The sequence below is a fragment of the Oratosquilla oratoria genome, chromosome 22 (genome assembly GCF_046742065.1).
Source record: "Oratosquilla oratoria isolate Oo_2021 chromosome 22, ASM4674206v1, whole genome shotgun sequence".
Lineage (NCBI taxonomy): Eukaryota > Metazoa > Arthropoda > Malacostraca > Stomatopoda > Squillidae > Oratosquilla > Oratosquilla oratoria.
The window spans coordinates 49,829,216-49,848,910 of NC_134798.1; the positions used below are offsets into that span (position 1 = coordinate 49,829,216).

Consider the following 19,695-nt stretch of genomic DNA (forward strand, 5'->3'; position numbering starts at 1 on the left):
AAGGTTGTAGAAGAGAAGAAGCGAGCTTTCACAGATTGGTTACAAAATAGGGTGAGGGAGTCATATGAGATGTACAAAGTAAAGAAAAGGGAAGTAAAGCATAAGATAAAGGAGGCAAAGAGGAGAGCAGATGTGAAATGGGGTATGAGTATGACAGAAAATTTTGAAAGTAATAAAAAGATGTTTTGGAAAGAAATTAAGAGAGGAAGAGGAGGCGAATCAAGTAGAGAAGAAAAGGTAAAAGATGCAGATGGAGAGATGATAATGGAAGAGAAGGCAGTAAGAGGAAGATGAGCAGAGTATTTTAGGGAGTTACTAAATTGGTTACAAAATAGGACGAGGGAGTCATATGAGACGTACAAAGAAAAGAAAAGAGAAGTAAAGAAAAAGGTAAAGGAGGCAAAGAGGAGAGCAGATGTAAAATGGGGTAAGAGTATGACAGAAAATGTTGAAAGTAATAAAAAGATGTTTTGGAAAGAAATTAAGGGAGGAAGAGGAGGCGAATCAAGTAGAGAAGAAAAGGTAAAAGGTGCAGATGGAGAGATGATAATGGAGGAGAAGGCAGTAAGGGGAAGATGGGCAGAATATTTTAGGGAGTTGCTAAATGTGAAGGAGGATAGGGAGGGAAAGATAGCTGCAGTGGGAAATGCGAAGAAAATGAGAGTGATGAGTAAGGAAAATGGAGGAGAAATAAGGAAGGATGAAGTGAAGGCAGCAGTTAAGATGATGAAAGCAGGTAAGGCACCTGGTCTGGATGGATGCCATGCAGAATGTCTTAAAAAAGGAGGTACAGTGATGGTGCACTGGTTGGTGAGGTTATTTAATGTTTGCTGGAGAGAAGGTAGAGTGCCAGAGGACTGGAGGAGTGCTTGTATAGTTCCACTTTACAAGGGAAAGGGGGAGAAGTGTGAATGTAGTAGTTTCAGAGGGATTAGCTTGTTAACCCCTTCCATACGGTGCCGCACACGTAGGCGGCATGAGGAGCAATTGAATATGCAACGATGCCATATCGACGTCTTGATTATATTTATTGTAGTCGCCCCTATTTTTTAAATTCTCTCTTAATCTGCCCTGAGTCGCATTCTCTATGGTTTTCAAAATTCACGGGTGAAAGAGAGAACGATAAATATAAGCGGTGACTATATTTTATGATGCGAGTATTATTACGACACGTTGTACGGCTGGCATTGGCTGCTGCCCGCGAGATTTTGAACCGTACTGAAGAGGTTAAGTGTAGTTGGGAAGGCTTATGGGAGGATCTTGATTGAGAGGATTAGGAGAGGAACAGAGGGAGTAATTGGTGAGGAACAGTGTGGATTTAGGACAGGTAGAGGTTGTGTAGATCAGATTTTTGTGGTAAGACAGATATGTGAGAAAGCTATAGGAAAGGGGAAGGATGGTTTTTGGGCCTTTATGGATCTGGAAAAGGCTTACGACAGGGTAGACAGAAAGGCACTGTGGGAGGTTATGCGGATATACGGGATAGGAGGAAAGCTTCTGGGAGCTGTCAAGAGTTTTTATGAGAGTAGTAGAGGTTGTGTCAGGATTAGAAATGGAGTGTGTGAGTGGTTTGAGGTAAAGGTGGGACTTCGTCAAGGATCCGTTATGTCACCCTGGCTGTTCAACTTATACATGGATGGGGTAGTGCGAGAGGTAAATGCAAGGGTAGTGGGTCAGTGATTGGAGATGGTTAAAGAAAATGGAGAAAAGTGGGAGGTGAGCCAGCTGTTGTTTGCGGACAACACTGCGCTTGTGGCAGGATCGGAGGAGGGATTGAGGAAGTTGGTGACAGAGTTTGGGAGAGTGTGTGATGGAAGAAAGCTGAAGATAAATGTGGGTAAAAGTAAGGTGATGAGATGTACAAGGGGTGAAAGTGGCAGTAATCTGGAAGTGAGCATTAAGGGAGAGCAACTGGAGGAAGTGGATAGTTTTGGATACTTGGATGCAAATGTGGCAGGAAAAGGTGGAGAAAAGGTGGAGGTAGAATGTAGATTGAGAGAAGCGAGTAAATGCCTTGGTGGAATAAAAAGTGTAATGAGGAATAGAAATTTGGGAATGGATGCTAAGAGGAGACTGTATGAAGGAGTAATTGTGCCAACAGTACTGTATGGAGCAGAAACATGGAGCAGAAACATGGAACATAAGAGAGGAAGAGAGAAGGAGCTTGAATGTGTTTGAGATGAAGTGTCTGAGAAATATGATGGGGGTTACTAGGCTAGACAAAGTGAGAAATGAGGTGAGGAGGAGAACAGGGGTGGAAAGGGAGTTGGGAGATAGGGTTGATGAAAGAGTATTAGGATGGTTTGGACACATGGAAAGAATGAGTGAAGAAAGACTAGTAAAGGAGGTATGGAAGGCAGATGTGGAGGGAGTGAACATGAGGGGACGTCCTAGGATGAGATGGATGGATAGGGTGAAGGGGGGAAGGACGGGAGAGGACAGAAGAGAGGGGTGAATGGAGAATGGTTGTATATGGAAGATGTTGTGATGCATGAGGTGGAATGGGCGTGGGGATGGGGGGTGAGGTAGTGTGTGTGAGCAAAATTTTGACACAGCCCGAAGGGATTTCTCCCCGTCCTCTCCTTTATATGGGGGGACGGAGAGGGGGGGGTCGCCGATTTAATGAAGTGGCCTTGCTGTGGATGTGCTGTGTCTTGCGACACTGCTTCTGACCCAGGGCAGTGGACAGGGTGCAGGGATGACCCGTCATCTAGGAGGTGCTAAGATGGGAAGGAGGGTGGAGGGGTGTGGAGTGTTTTCAGGGATGGAATGGGTGGGAGTGATTTTATGCCTTTTCCTTTTTGGCTACCTCCCTAGTAAGGGGGAAAAAGCCTTGGTATATGTATGTATGATGTACTAAATGTGAAGGAGGATAGGGAGGGTAAGACAGTTGCAGTGAGAAGTGCTAAGAAAATGACAGCGATGAGTGAGGAAAATGGAGGAGAAATAAGGAAGGATGAGGTGAAGGCAGTTGTTAAGATGATGAGAGCAGGTAAGGCACCTGGTCTGGATGGATGCCATTCATGTCTAAAAAAAAAAGGAGATACAGTGATGGTGGACTGGCTGGTGAGGTTATTTAATGTTTGTTGGAGAGAGGGTAGAGTGCCAGTGGACTGGAGGAGTGCCTGTATAGTTCCACTTTACAAGGGAAAAGGAGACAAGTGTGAGTGTAGTAGTTTCAGAGGGATTAGCTTGTTAAGTGTAGTTGGGAAGGCTTATAGGAGGATCTTGATTGAGAGGATTAGGAGAGGAACAGAGGGAGTAATTGGTGAGGAACAGTGTGGATTTAGGACAGGTAGAGGTTGCGTAGATCGGATTTTTGTGGTAAGATATGTGAGAAAGCTATAGGAAAAGGATGTTTTTTTGGCTTTTATGGATCTGGAAAAGGCTTATGACAGGATAGACAGGAAGGCACTGTGGGAGGTTATGCAGATATACAGGATAGGAGGAAAGCTTTTAGGAGCTGTCAAGAGTTTTTATGAGAGTAGTAGAGCATGTGTCAGGATTGGAAATGGAGAGTGAGTGGTTTGAGGTAAAGGTGGGACTTCATCAGGGATGTGTTATGTCGCCCTGGCTGTTCAACTCATACATAGATGGTGTGGTGTGAGAGGTAAATGCAAGGATGGTGGGCCAGGGATTGGAGATGTTTAAAGAAAATGGAGAAAATTGGGAGGTGAGTTAGCTGTTGTTTGCGGACGACACTGCGTTTGTAGCAGGATCAGAGGAGGGATTGAGGAAGTTGATGACAGAGTTTGGGAGAGTGTGTGAAAGAAGAAAGATGAAGATAAATGTGGGTAAAAGTAAGGTGATGAGATGAACAAGGGGTGAAAGTGGCAGCAGACTAGAAGTGAGCATTAAGGGAGAGTGACTGGAGGAAGTGGATAGTTTTAGATATTTGGGTGTGAATGTGGTAGGAAAGGGAGGAGTGGAGGTAGAATGTTGATTGAGAGAAGCGACTAAATACCTTGGTGGATCAAAAAGTGTAATGAGGAATAGATATTTGGGAATGGATGCTAAGAGGAGATTGTATAAAGGAAGGTGTTGTGCCAACAGCACTGTATGGGGCAGAAACATGGAGCATAAGAGAGGAAGAGAGGAGTTTAAATGTGTTTGAGATGAGGTGTCTGAGAAGTATGATGGGGGTTACTAACCAGGATAGAGTGAGGAATGAGGTGGAGAACAGGGGTGGTAAGGGAGTTGGGAGATAAGGTGGATGAAAGAGTATTAGGATGGTTTGGACACATGGAAAGAATGAGTGAAGAAAGACTAGTAAAAGAGGTATGGAAGGCAGATGTGGAGGGAGTGAACATGAGGGGGTGACCTAGGATGAGATGGATGAGATGGATGGATGGGATGAAAGGGGCTTTGGGGAAGAGGGGAATGTCTGTTGAGGAAGGACGGGAGAGGACAGACAACGGGTGAATGGAGAATGGTTGTATATGGATGATGTTGTGATGCATAAGGTGGAATGGGTGGGAGGATGGGGGGGGGTTTGGTAGTATGTGTGAGAAAAATTTCACGCAGCCCAAAGGGATTTCTCCCTGTCTTCTCCTTTTCTGCATGAGGGGATGGAGAGGGGGGGGTTGCCGATTTAATGAAGTGGCCTTGCTGTGGATGTGCTGTGTCTTGCAACACTGCTTCTGACCCAGGGCAGTGGAGAAGATACAGGGATGACCTGTCATCCAGGAGGTGCCAAGATAAGAGGGAGGGGTAGTGGGTGGAGGGGAGTGGAGTCCATTAGGGATGAAATGGGTGGGAATGGTTTTTATACCTTTTTCTTTTTGGCTACCTCCCTTGTAAGGGGGAAAAAGCCTTTGATATATGTATGTATGTATGTATGTAATTGATTTTTTCATAATCACATGGGCTTTGAAATGTTTATTAACTTTCTCTTGATGCAAATACAGTTAATGAACTTGTTTATTTTATGGGGGTGTTGGGGAGAAGGAACGATAAGCAAATACATTTTAATAATAACGCACATTGATGTAAAGTTTGGAATCCACTGTTCAAGATCAAAGATGTATCTTACCAAAAGAACATTGAGATCCTTACCAAGAATGAGATATGTGAAGATGACATTAAACACCGTGGTGAGACTTCTTCCAACATAATAGAATGCTACACCAACATACTTGAGGCACAGGTTGTTCATCGTGATCATGCTAACAAACATACAGGTAAGAGGCAGTACCTGCAAAATTACATAATTCTAATTAATTAATCTGCAGTCTGAGGATTCCTTTCTAAGGAACCCTGAATTGTCTACAAAAGCCACTAACCACACCCACAAATCTCTTGAGCAAGATCAAATGCCCTGTCCAGGAACAGCGTACCAGTGGAGGTGCACTTTATAGCTTACAGCATTTTAATTAAATATGTACAAGCTTTTACAAAATAATACCGTAAGCACATCAGCAGTCATATAGTTTTAATCAAAAGCGTACATACATATACATACATACATACAAACTTCAGACCAGTATCCCTTACAAAAATATGTGAAGAAGTCATCAGAAACAAATTAACCAAACACTTGGATGAAAATAAAATAGTAAACCCTAAACAATTTGGCTTTAGAAGTGGAAGATCGTGTACCACAAACTTACTCTGATTTTACTCGAGATTAATTGAGATAATACAAGAAAGAGATGGCTGGGCAGATTGCGCCTTCTTGGACTTGCAGAAGGCATTTGACAAAGTACCACATAAAAAAACAATAAGAAAAATTGAAATAATAGGAGGCATACAAGGTAAGTGCTGGAATGGATGAAGGATTTCTTAATTGGGAGAAAAATGAGAGTGGTACTTAGAGACAATAATTTGAACTGGGAAGATGTGAAGAGTGGCATCCTGCAAGGCTCTGTATTGGCTCTTTTATGTTTGCCATATATAGAAATGCTATGGATGAGGGAGTGAATTGTTACATGAACTTCTTTGCTGACGATGCCAAATTACTCAAGAGAGTAAGAACAGAAGAAGATTGCAGATTGCTACAAGAAGACCTGGACAAAATATGGGAATGGAGTCAGAGATGTGAGATGAACTTCAACATTAAGAAATGTAGCATAATGGAATTTAGAAAAAGCAAAAATAGGATATCAGGTCAATATAAAATTGGAAACAAGGAAGTCAAAAAAGTTTATTCAGAAAGGGACCTGGGAGTGATCATTTCAAGTGACTTGACACCTGATAAACATGTCAATAAATTATTTGGAGAGACTTTTAACTTATTAAGATCAATGAAAGTGGCCTCTGACTACATGGATGAAGAAATGGTAAACAAAATAGTGGTTACACTAATAAGACCTAAACTAGAGTATGCTGCAACACTATGGGCACCTAGCACAAAAAAGAACATAAGAAAATTAGAAAGAATCCAAAGAGCAGTGACAAATATGGCACCTACACTATCAAATTTGACATACAAAGATTGGAGAAATTACATCTATCAACACTGGAACAGAGAAGAGAAAGAGGTGATTTGTTGACCATTTACAGAATTATGAAAGAGATGGAAATTCTCGATAGAGACGACTTATTAAAATGGGACAGAAGAGAAACAAGAGGACACAAAAAGAAGCTAAAGAAGGACAGTTACAGAAGAGACCTGAAAAAGCATAGCTTCCCACATAAAGTGATTGATGTCTGGAACAAACTAAATAGAGAAACAGTGAGTGCAAAAACTATACACGATTTTAAGAACAAACTGGATGCGGAGAGATACGAAAATGGATCACTACAAGCATACTCTCATCTTGTAAAATACAACCAGGTAAATACATACTGTACATACATACACATACACTAAATGCCCTTTCCCCAAAGTCTAATTAGTCGTCACACTCTACAATTAAATAAAATACATAGCCAAATATGAACAAAATGTAAACTAACCTGCTTGACCATGGTAGAATCAACTGCTCCCACTTGTGGACAACTGATATACTGGGGAAAAAATCTTGAAAGCCTGGATATGATTAAGCAGCACAAAACTGTTATGGCACACTGGAAAGCAGTGACAAATAAGGGAGCATCTTTATCCCCTGAAGAAGAGCCTCCTAAAAGATATTTATTTACAAAGACCATAGATATGGAAATAATCCTGTTGGGAAGATAAAGAGAGAAATTAGAGACAAATTAATTTATCTTTATGAAATTACATTTTAACATGGTTAATTATCCTTTAAAGACAATTTACTTTTCTAGTGTCTATCTACACAACAATTATACATACATACATACATACATATACCAAGGCTTTTTCCCCCTTACAAGGGGGGTAGCCAAAAAGAAAAAGGCATAAAATCATTCCCAACTATTCCATCCCTGAAAACACTCCACACCCCTCCACCCTCCCTCTTATCTTAGCACCTCCTGAATGACGGGTCATCCCTGCACCTTGTCCACTGCCCTGGGTCAGAAGCAGTGTCGTAAGACACAGCACATCCACAGCAAGGCCGCTTCATTAAATCGGCGACCCCCCCTCTCCGTCCCCCCAAACTTTATTTCAACCCAGGTCTATCATGGCAATTTTAATTTACCTGGTAGACACGCTTTGATAGTACATCACTTCAACCAATGCATTCCATGTTTATATGCCCAGTGAGAATGATAATATTCTTTTCATATTCATAATTAGTTTCCCCCCATTGTCTCTCTCCAAAATTTGAACAGGGAAATGATTCTTTATAATGTCCATCCCACTGGTTCACCACATACAGATCCCTATTGTATATCTCCTCTGATTTATTCCACACATTACAAAATCTCTCATCCTGTTTTCTTCCTGTACTGTCATTTCCTTCCTAGCAAAGGAAGTCACACAAGAGCCAAAATACAGTGTAAGGGTAAGTATCACCTTTCATCATCTATCCTTCTGCATAACCTAACTTGTAAAGTTCATACTTAAAACATGAACTTTAGCAAAAATCTTGACCTCTGAGTTCATATCAACATAGAAAATAACCACCCTGATTCCATGCAGATGACACAGAGATGTTGGCAATGATAAAAGGAAATATACCATTTTGTATGGACAAAATGGATTACTTAAGGGAATCTATCTATATACTGCTTTCCCTCCCTTTTTTGGGAGGTAGCACATTCAAAGACTAGTACCCACTAGCCTTGTTTTCCTTTCATCTTAGCTCCTCATGGATGGAGAGTCATCTCTGTCTCATCCCCACTGCTCAGGTCAGATGCAATGAAGCAAGACACAGTACGAGTATACAGTACATATGACAAGCTACTTGTACAACACCTTCAATACCAAGGGGAGTGCCAGAAAGATGAATAAAATAGCCTGATGGTGGCAAGAATATATAGAAACATATTACCTGGTATGGAAAGGGATGACTAATACAGGCTATGATCCCTTCACTACCACAAGGAGTTGCCACAGAAATTAATAAAGATATACATGTTGTCAGTTCTCTTCATGTGGAAAAGGGAAGAAGAGATAGTATGAGTTGACAGAGAGAGATTGTGAGCCCAGTCCAAAGACTCTGTGCTAGTCCTTCAGGGGTTGCATTGCCAAGTGATGGTATTGAACAAAATACAAAGGAATACAGAGGAAATGCAAACAGCAACAGACCTACGAGTATTGGTCTTTGGGGAAATGATTTTCTCTAATATAATTCTTGCAAATCCACCACTTGTAGGTACTGTACAAGTATAAGCCACATGGTGCACCTGACCATGTAGCATACATTAGATAAGGAACATGCTGAGATCTGACACACACACCTACTTGGTCAGTGTGACAGCATGATCTGACTCAATGTAATTAGGGATAATTATACACCACAGAGGCTTGCCCATGGATATATGTACAGTATATATAGCTTCTAGCCACATGTAAAAAGTTCATTTCCAACCCATCCAAATACTGGACAAGAACTCACTAATCCTTTTTCCTTCTATCCACAGCCCCAACCCCCCCAACTACAGTACTCTTTGTTAGCACCTTTCAAATATGTTAACATGAATAAATTGATACATTGAGTAAAGGATTCTATGGATGAAAGTTTCTAAATAAATATGATCATACAATCCTGACAGCCATACTTACCAATACAGGGAAACCACTGCAGTAATTTTGACATATTTAGCCACAAGGGATTTCTCAGCTTTTGGATCCTCCATTTTTGCTTGATATACAACTGAAAAAAATGAAAAAATAAGAAAATAAAAATAAATAAAGATGAAAATATAAATATATGTGTGTATTACTTAATAGAAAATGCTAAAAGCTATTTATCAACTGTATTTGATGTCTTCAATCATTCAATCCAGTGCCCCAGGTCTCTCTTTGTGAAGACCCATGGTAACAGGTAATTGGCAACAGCCACTGGACTGGCCCATAAATCACTCGAGGAAAAAAAATACTGGGTATGGCTTGGATGGGCAATGTAAAATAATGTGTTCTGAGTCCTCTGTATTATGATTGCATCTGGGGTAGTTTGTTTCTGTAGGCAGATCTATTCTGTGCTGATACTGGCCCATAAATCACTCAAGGAAAAAAAATACTGGGTATGGCTTGGATAGGGGCAATGTAAAATAAGGTGTTCAGAGTCCTCTGTATTATGATTGCATCTGGGGCAGTTTGTTTCTGTAGGCAGATCTATTCTGTGCTGGTACTACCTTAATGCTGAATGGTGACCTAAATGCAAGCATACTAGTGTGGTTCTAGTTTTCCCTAGGAGGGGTTTATCTTTGAGGATGATGTCTAAAGTATCTTCCCAGAGATCTATGAAAGGTTCTGAGGACTGTTGCCAGCTATTGTGAGGCTGCAAGTTTTTCCTACTTAAATGAAACTTGAGGCAACAACTGATTGATTGATAGGCTGTTTTTGGTTAATATGTATTGTTTACCAGATAAGAAGACTGTCACTCATTTCCTGTCAGAGCTGTGTGTCTGCCTCTATGATCTTTTTAGACAGTGTCTAGGAACTTTGTCAAGTGCCTTATTCAAGTCTATTGCTTCATGACCATTCTTCTGCTTTCTTGTTAAATCCCTTATGCAAGTGTGTGATGTTTGTCAACAATGTGCTGATAGAATCATTATGTGAGTATGTGTGTTTATGTGTTGGTATGTGTGTTTGTGAATTATGAAGGCCATGGTTAAATCCAAAAAGCTTTATTGGCAAAATTACAGGTTATTCATACAACTCTATTGGTGATGTGTGACTGAGCCTATCAGGAGTGGCATAAGGCAGCTGGCTGCAATCACTTACCGACCTGCTAGGTGAGGTTGACACGATTCCTGATCTGACCTCGTGCTGCCACCAGCAAGCTCGCGGACTTTGCCCCGCAACTAATTACCTTACCTCATGTAGACAGCAGGAACCTCAGAATTGAGCCAGTATATGAGTCAGAAGATAGACTGAGGCAGTCAATGGTATTTTTGGAAGGTATGTGAAAGGAAAAACCTGAGAGTAAATGTGGGCAAAAGTAATGTGATGAGATGTACAAGAAGAGATACTGGAGTTCAGTTGGAAGGGAATTTAAAGAGCAAGAGGCTGAAGGAAGTAAAAGCTTTAAATATTTGGGGTCACAAGTAGCAGGGAATGGCGGAATGGGGATGGAAGTGAATTAAAGTGTATGGGAAACAGATGTCTTGCAGAGAATGAAAAAGGTCACAAAAACAGGTACCTGGGAAAGAACTCAAAGAGAAGACTGTATCAAGGAATGACTACGTCCTCAGTACAGTATAGAATAGACTTGGTATTTGAAGGAGGTAGGAAAGTAGAACTCAAACACATTTGAGATAAAGTATTTAAAAAGTATGGTGAGGATTACAAGGATGGATAGCAAGAAATGTAGAAAGAGAGCCGGCATATAGAGTATGAATTTCTTTGCAGACGACACAAAAATACTACAGAAAGTAAAAACGGAGGAGGATTGCAACTCATTAAAACAAGACTTGGACAAGATCTGGAAATGGACTCAAAAATGGGAAGTGAAATTCAATATCAAGAAATGTAGTATTTGGAAAAGTAGAATTTGGAAAAGTAAAAACAGAATATCAAGAGATTATAAAATTGGTGAAGAAGAGGTCAAAAAAGTAAACTCGGAAAAAGACCTTGGAGTGATGATCCGCAAAGACACGACACCAGACAAACATATTAATAAAATAGTCAGAGAAATCTACAATTTACTGAGGTCAATAAAAGTGGCTTTTGTCTATTTGGACAAGGAAATTATAAAAAAAAATTAACTACACTAATAAGGCCAAAACTCGAGTACACAGCAACACTATGGACACCCAGTACCAAAAAGAATATAAAGAAGTTAGAAAAAATACAAAGAGCAACAACAAAACTGGCAACAACTCTTTCCAAAATGACATATGAACAAAGACTGTCCAAATTAGAATTACCAGCTCTGGAACAAAGAAGGGAAAGAGGAGACCTACTATCTATAGAATTATGAAAGGAATGGAAATCTTAGATAAGAATGATTTATTGAAATGGGACAATGGAAAAACAAGAGGACAAGAAAAGAAACTCAAAAAAGATAATTACAGAAGAGATCTGAAAAAAATAGAGCTTTCCACACAGAGTGATAGATACTTGGAACAAATAAGACAAAGAAACAGTGTGTACAAACACTATTCAAGATTTTAAGAAAAAAACTTGATGCTGAAAGATACAAAGATGGGTGGGTCACCACGAGCATAGCTCCCTTCCCGTATAATACAATTAGGTAAATACAGAATATCAAGATGGTTTGGGCATATGGAAAAAATGAATGAAAAAAAGACCAGTAAAAAAGAATATGAACAGCAGAAATGGATGAAAGGAACTTGTGGGGAAGACCAAGAATGAGGTGGACGGATTGGAGTGAAAGGGGCAGTGGGTGCAAGATGAATGTCTGCCAAGCAAAGAAGAGAGGGCAAAAGATAAGAGTGAATGGATAGTGGTTATAAATAGATGAAGAAATGACATGGCCTGAGAGGATGTTCTTGTTTACTCTGTATATTTCTCTAAAAGATGAAGGGGAGGTCACAATATAATGAAGCAGTGTGTGTGTGTGTGTGGGGGGGGTAAATCAACTCCAGCTTTTAGGCTATGGAAGTTCTGCATATTGCTGCATTGAGTGTGATGGAGGACAGGGATGACCCTTTATCCACAAGACACCAAGACGGTGGGAACAACTATAGTCAGCGCAAGGAGAAATGACCGATAAGGCGGGGCTAGGAGATTTCCCGGTGTTGCCACACATGGGCATCCATGGCGAGAACGTGCGTGTGGATGCAATGATTTCTGAATGCAGTGTGAGGGGGGCGGGGCCAGAGATTAGATGTAGCGGCAACGTCGCTCTCTCTTTTCCATATGCCATGTCTAGACTCGAAGAAACGAAACCTTTGTATAGAAAACATTGCTTTGATTTTTACCTCAGTGGTGGTGACAAAAATTATAATATAATCATATGTGGCAACATTATAAAATTATAAAATAGAATTATAAAATAAAATAAAATTATAAAATAATTAGATGTGGCACCACAGGGGAACTCCCAGTGCTCCGCCCTAACGGCCAGTTCTCAGTGCAACGGGTATAGTGGGTTTCTTAACAAGTATGGGATAAGTACTTATCTATAAACCAAAAGCTTCAGTTCTATTCCAGTATCACACAAACACATTTTCACTTTTCTTTTTTGCATCAGAAAGACCTATTTTTTCTATGGAACTGTTACATTAGGTTAAGTTAGGTTTGGATGTATTGGCCAACACAAGTTTCATGTTAAATATCCGTGCTTGAGAGAGTCTGGAATTTTACCAATACTTCTTTCTCCTTATAAGGTAGGTAGTCAGCCAAGGCAAGCACCCACCCCCACACACCTGACACCCATCCGTTATCTATTTGTTTCTCTTTCATCTTAGCTCCTCAGGAATGAAAGGTCATCCCTGTCTCATGCCCACTGCCTGGGTCAGATGCAATGCAGCAAGACACAGGATATGTATAGGGTAGTAAAATGGTATGTGTGTGTGTCATATATATATATATATATATATATATATATATATATATATATATATGTATATATATATAATATATATATAATACACACACACACATATATATATATATATATTCATAATATATATACATATATATGCATATATACATATTATATTACACACACACACATATATATATATATATATATATATATATATATATATATATTATATATATATATGGCTGTTTGTCCACCCAGTGAAGCTAGAGCCACAGAGGTTGTACCTCCCTGTACATTTATGGATGGAGCCTTCTCTCAAATATGGACAAGTCGTTCGAGATAATTACACCCAAATCTTTTTCGGATCTCTCCTTCTTTACCTTCTTGGTTCCAATTTTATATTGTCCTGATATTTTGTTTTTGCTTTTTCCAAACTCCATTATGCTGCACTTCTTAATATTGAAGTCCACCTCCCATTTCTGACTCCAGTTCCATACTTTATTCAGGTCTTCCTGCAGTGATTCGCAATCCTCTTAAGTTTTTACTTTCTTTAACAGTTTGGCATCGTCAGCAAAGAAGCTCATGTAACACTTCATATCCTCATCCATGTCATTCACATAAATAGCAAACATTATTGGAGCTAGTACAGATCCTTGCAGTACTCCACTAATCACCTCTTTCCAATCTGAATATTTTTCTCTGAGCACTACTCTCATCTTTCTACCAATCAGGAAGTCCTCCATCCATTTTAGAAGGTTCCCTTGTATCCCTCCTATATGTTCAAGTTTCTTTATTAATTTTTGGTGTGGTACTTTGTCAAAAGCTTTTTGTAAGTCCAGGAAGGCACAGTCAGCCCATCCATTCCTTTCTTGCACTATGTCTATTAATCCTGAGGAGAAACATATTAAGTTTGTGGTACATGATCTTCCTTGTCTGAGCCCAAATTGTCTTGGGTTTATTATATTGTTGTCTTCCAGGTGTTTTACCCATCTATTATTGATGATTTTCTCACATATTTTGGCTATAGTACTTGTTAGACAGGCCTCTAGTTAGTTGGTTCATCTTTGTTACCTCCTTTATATATTGGTACAATGTTAGCATTTTTCCAGTCTTTTGGTATTTTTCCTTCTTTGAGTGAGCAATTTATTATGTTATGTATTTTGTCCATTAGTTCTTCTTTGCATTCTTTTAGAATCCAATTTGCAATTCCATCCGGGCCATGCGATTTCCTGACATCAAGGTTTGATAGGTGTTTTAATATTTCTTTTTGTGCTATTGTTATTGCTCATGGGGGGAGATCGCCTTTCATTACCTTCATTCCAATATTGCGTTTTCTCTCTAGTGAAGACAGAATTAAAGTGATTTTTTCATGATTTCGGCCATTTCTAAATCTTCTGTGTATTCTATCTTTCCTTGGCATAGTTTCACAATTTCTTACTGGTTTTTAAGTTTACCATTCATGTATCGATAGAATAGTTTGGGTTGCTCTTTGCATTTATCTATAATATCCTTTTCATGGTTCCTTTTTTCCTCTCCTGTCACTTTAACATACTCATTTCTATAGTTTATATAGACTTGCCATTTTCCAGGGTTTTTTTTATCTTTTCTCCACCTTTTCCAAGCTCTGTCCCTTCTGTCTTTTGCCTCACTGCATCTTTTGTTGAACCAGCATTTAATGTACACTCTCGCTTCTGTCTTGGTACGTGCTTATTTACCCCTTCATTGTACTTATCCATCAAGATATTCCATTTCTCTTCCATGTAAATTTTTTCCCAGTTTGTATTCTGGAAGAATTTCTTTAGTTTTGCAAAGTCCGTTTTATTATACATTAATCTTCCTTTCCTATGCTTTTCATTTCTCTCCATGTATATTTCTTCCTTTAGTTCAGTTTCAATGAGTATATGGTCACTCTTTCCAATTGGTGTCTTGTATTGGATTTTATCCATAATTTCAGGTTATGTTGTAAAAATTAAATCTAGTTTTGACGGCTCTTCATTGTTTCTGTATCTGGTGTTTTCACTGACCCACTGAGTCATTGTGTATTCCATGGTCATATCTAGTAGTACATTACCCCACAAGTCGTCTCCTCCTTGCACTGTCATATTTTCCCAACAAATTTCTTTGCAATTGAAGTCCCCTATAATTGCCAGATTACCCCCGCCCATTAGTATCTCGTTTAATGATTGCCTTGTATCCTCTAACATTTTCATATGCTTGTTCTCTTTCCAAGCATTCGTTTTTGGAGGCACATAAGTCACCGCAAACTTTCTGCTTTTCATGTTCGTCCTCTCCTTATATGCAAAGGGGGACGGAGAGGGGGGGGTCGCCGATTAAATGAAGCGGCCTTGCTGTGGATGTACTGTGTCTTGCGACACTGCTTCTGACCCAGGGCGGTGGGCGGGGTGCAGGGATGACCCGTCATCCAGGAGGTGCTCAGATGAGAGGAAGGGTGGGAGGGGTGTGGAGTGTATTTGGGGATGAAATGGGTGGGAGTGTTTTTATGCCTTTCCCTTTTTGGCTACCTCCCTTGGAAGGGGGAAAAAGCCTTGGTATATGTATGTATGTATGTATGTTCGTCTTCGATTTCTATCATGATCAGTTCTACATTACATTTGCCCTCTGCTATTTTTGTCACATTCAAGCTTTTCTTGGCCAAGAACATGATTCCTCCTCCCTGTTTTTAACCCAGTAATTATATAGTCCATTTCCAACATTGATGGATGGTATTTCGCCCCTTAGTTTAGTCTACACAATTCCCATTATGTCTGGCTTTTCTTCTAGCAGGTAATCATTAAGTTCATTCAGTCCTGAAATTAATCCGACAATGTTGGTATAGGCCACTTTCAATTTTCTTCTCTCTCCATTTTTTTCTGTCTTTGGTTTGCCCATTTTGGTGTACCATTTCCTAAGTCTCATGTTGATTACTCTCCAATGGAATTCCTTGCTTTCTGTCTCTGTTCTTTTCACATTTTTTTCCTTTGCTTCATCTCTTAATGTCTTTTCTTTTTCTAATTCCTCAGTACTCATTTCCCTTTTTATCCATATCTTATTATATTTTTCACTCCTTGCCAAGTTACCTACTTTTTCAAATATGTCTTCTACTGCCATATACACACATATATATACGTATATATATATACATATGCATACATATATGGCATATTGAAGGGGGGTGTTTGGCAATTATAGCCACCCACAAGGCTGACAAAATCATAAAAGTTCAAAGAAGCCCTGAATAATTTACCATAATCAATGAATTAAGCATTAGAACCAACAAAATAGAACATATTTTCCCTTACTTTTACTGGAATAGAGATATTTAAATACAAATTTTAAAATCAGTTCAATTATTTTGCAAGCCAATAACCAAGGGCAATGAGAGTTGGTGGAGGTGGGAAGGGGTGATGGGACATCATAGATCTTTGCCCCGGGGCAGCAGTTATGCATTATAAGGGCTCTCCTAATAAGGGACCTCAATCCAATCATCAATGGAAATAAGCCCCTTAAGCTTCGGTGGGAAGGGGTGATGGGACGTAACAGATCTTTGTCCCAGGGCGGCAGTTAAGTGTTATAAGGGCTCTCCTAATATAAGGGACCTCAATCCAATCATCAATGGAAATAAACCCCTTAGGCTTAGGCTTAGGCCTTACTAGGCTTTGCTGAGTTAACTCTAGTTTATTCTATTCTTGGTGACTCAAGTCTATATTATTTACATTTATCATTTCATCTGTATTGATATTGGCTTGAATTGCTTTTGAAATGATTCTATACCGAAAGAAACCAAATCAAATTAAAACGGACATTTTTATCTGGATATTCACGATTCTCTAAATTCCCCAGTAAAAATCGTAAATGATGAAGGCATTAAACACCCTCAGTCTTAAACATGAAGCATTAAACATATGTCTATAATCTCCTGTTTACTACACTATTCAAAATTACCGGGTATTTTTCATCAATTGAAGTCCTGCCACAAGAGATACAATTATCTTCCCTGGAAATACCTTTCCGATAGTTTATTACTAATTTTCAATACCACATAAACGTTAGATCTCATCAAAGGCGTACACATATTAATAGAAACATGTTTTTAAAACGTATATTCACTACTTCATTGCCCTTGTGCCGAAATCTACACTTCACCAAACTTACGATCTCTACGTTCCTGTCATTTATTTGTTGTGGGTATCCCAGCAGCTGTTTATAGCTTGTCCGAACAAGTTGATACAAATAAAACAAGAAAATACAAAATATTTAATTGTATGTACTATTTTACTTAATTTTTTAATAAATATAAATGTATAAAATACAAATGAAAATGTTGTAGATTCTGAAATAAGTTAGTTTTAATTAATTGGCAATTCTTCAAGCGAATCGAACTAAGCCATAGTTGACATTCAAACAAAAGGAACAACCCATTCATTTCCACGTCAAACCTTTTTGGTTTTGTTCTGACACAAGATTATCTTATTTAGCTGGGGGGCTAGGCCTCGTTCTAACGGGGCTAAGGTTATTTTAGATAACCTCTTTTCGATAAATCGCAATGAAAATATCCCACGAACACTACACAATATCGCTGTCCCTATGCCAACAATACGCGTGTCGCCATCTGTATGGTGGTATTCTTTACACCTCATCCAATATCGACAGTAAACATACAATCCAAAGTTGAAAGAAGATGAAATGACGTAGACTAAGTTATCTTATTAAACACCCAATAAGTACTCAACGAAGGCGTTAACGTCTTGTTATCAGCGAAACTTCCTTAGCAATGACGATGTACTGTACACTACATATTTTGTTCTGTACTAGACAATACTATTTAGTCAATACCAGCAATTCGTTTTGAAGGGGTGAATTAGCAAGTAACGTAGCGGCTAATACACACCGTCTGTCTGCGCCGTAAGCACACAGCCGTGCGTGATGTTAACTGTTCAGTCTGCGCAAGTGTGCTCCAACCTGTTGCTCGACGCCACGTAATATGATTGTTACTCCGAGTGGGAGCCCACAGCCCCACAGCGACGGACAACGATCCTCGGGCCATACCTATTATAGATCTCTTGAGGAAGAAATGTACATTGTGTTAATGTTTACGTAAATGTAAACACATTTAGTTAACCATATAGCATAGTGTTGGACTGTTTCTATTTTACAGGATACCCCTAGTCTCTTGGCCAAGTTGGCCGAACGGAGCTGAACGATGTATTAAAAATAAATAGAAAGTAATCATAATTAATTGAGAAGATGAAATATATGTCTCCTGTATAGCGTCTGGTGTACTATGGGGGTTAATCATAAAAATAGCCTTTATACCTATAAAATTCAGCACGAATTTATAAGGGTTGGCAATTTGGTACAAAACCCTCCTTTTAAATAAATATAACAATTAGATAAATAAGTAATTGAATAATAGGCAAATAAACAAATAAAAGAATAAACAGATCAACAAAACCGATCAATAGAATAACAAAAAGAAATATAAATAGATAAGTTAATTTAAAAAAATAAACGCTTCTCACAAAAATTTTACCGTTAGTCAAAACACGGCAAAATTAGCTGTCTAATTTCCATTCACATTTTTATTTTATTGTAACCATTATTTCATAATAAATGATGACACACTTACAGAATATTTACTATCAACAGTTGACGAACTGACTAGGATAATTTAATGAAAAATTAGCTCAGACAACTTTGTGATATATTGAAAATACATGAATAAATAAATTAAAATATTGAATGAATGAATAAATAATTAAACAGATGAATACGTAAATAAATCAATAAACACATTATAAATTAATAAATAATAGATAAATGATCAAACAAATTAATAGATTAATAAATGGATAAATAAATACAATGGAATTTCCGAATCCATACACAAACTAGCTGCCGTTGGTAGCAGAAATAATACAACTTAGCAGCACGACCCAGGTACAAACGGGAACGGCAATCCGAACACACCAGGCATATGTGGCCGTTTCTGTCACAGCACAGCTCCTCCTGACGTAAGGCTTTGGGAAGTCGAGAAGGAGGGAATAACAAGCTGAAATGTTTATAACACAGACCACCTGTTCTTCACCTGTGAACATCTGCACAAAACCTAACTCGCTTCCACCGCCCGTTCTACGACGGTTAGTTGAAACATGGAATAATAGTTTACGTATTCATTTATTTATTTATTCTGCACATCTCTCCCTCTCTTCCTTCTGTGGGGTATTATATCTACCTTTTGATTAAATCTTCATCTTCTGGTTTATTTGGTTTTTCCTTTTATCTGAATAAGATAGACTGACGGCAGAATGAAGTTCATGATGTCATAGGGTTAATCGAGATTAATAAAATCGCTTGGCGTCAGACATATTTAAAGTAATATTATAAAGCAATAGGGCATTGAGTCGAGAGGCTTTATTATTCTGAGTGTGACGTTCAAAGATTTTGTTTTGGTGAACGCCCGGTTTTCTAGAGTGACTCCCATTTCGCCAAATTATTGTTTACCAACTTATATTTTGCCAAATTGCATTTTACCAAATTGTCTTTTGCCAAAGTGTATTTTACCAGATTGTTTTTAACTAAATTATGTTTTGCCAAGTTACATTTCGACAAACTCCTCAATTATTCATCCAAATTGGTTTTAACTAGGATACGTTAGTTTAGGTTTCACATCCATGACCATGATCACATTGTGTTGGCGACGACTCACTTGCTTTTCTTTGGCATTTAA

At 38.8% G+C, this 19,695-nt stretch overlaps 1 protein-coding gene across 5 annotated transcripts in view; it reads right to left on the reverse strand.

Annotated features, from left to right (window-relative positions):
* The window catches only part of LOC143037569 (GDP-fucose transporter 1-like), a 49,229-nt gene extending 31,236 nt beyond the window's left edge, over positions 1 to 17,993 (reverse strand). For 2 of the 5 annotated variants that reach the window (XR_012967480.1, XM_076205998.1), the window contains exons 1-4: positions 17,121 to 17,173; positions 9,074 to 9,164; positions 6,898 to 7,105; positions 5,056 to 5,194 (exon numbers count right to left, since the gene is read on the reverse strand). Coding sequence is in view for 1 of the 5 variants with exons in the window: in XM_076205998.1 (XP_076062113.1) it covers positions 5,056 to 5,194; positions 6,898 to 7,105; positions 9,074 to 9,147 (421 nt within the window). In the remaining 4 variants the exon portion in view is untranslated. Of the gene's footprint in view, positions 1 to 5,055; positions 5,195 to 6,897; positions 7,106 to 9,073; positions 9,165 to 16,910; positions 17,086 to 17,120; positions 17,174 to 17,801 lie in introns of those variants that run through there. The other 3 variants (XR_012967481.1, XR_012967482.1, XR_012967483.1) reach the window with 3 other exon arrangements.
* Between the last annotated feature and the right edge of the window lie 1,702 nt (positions 17,994 to 19,695).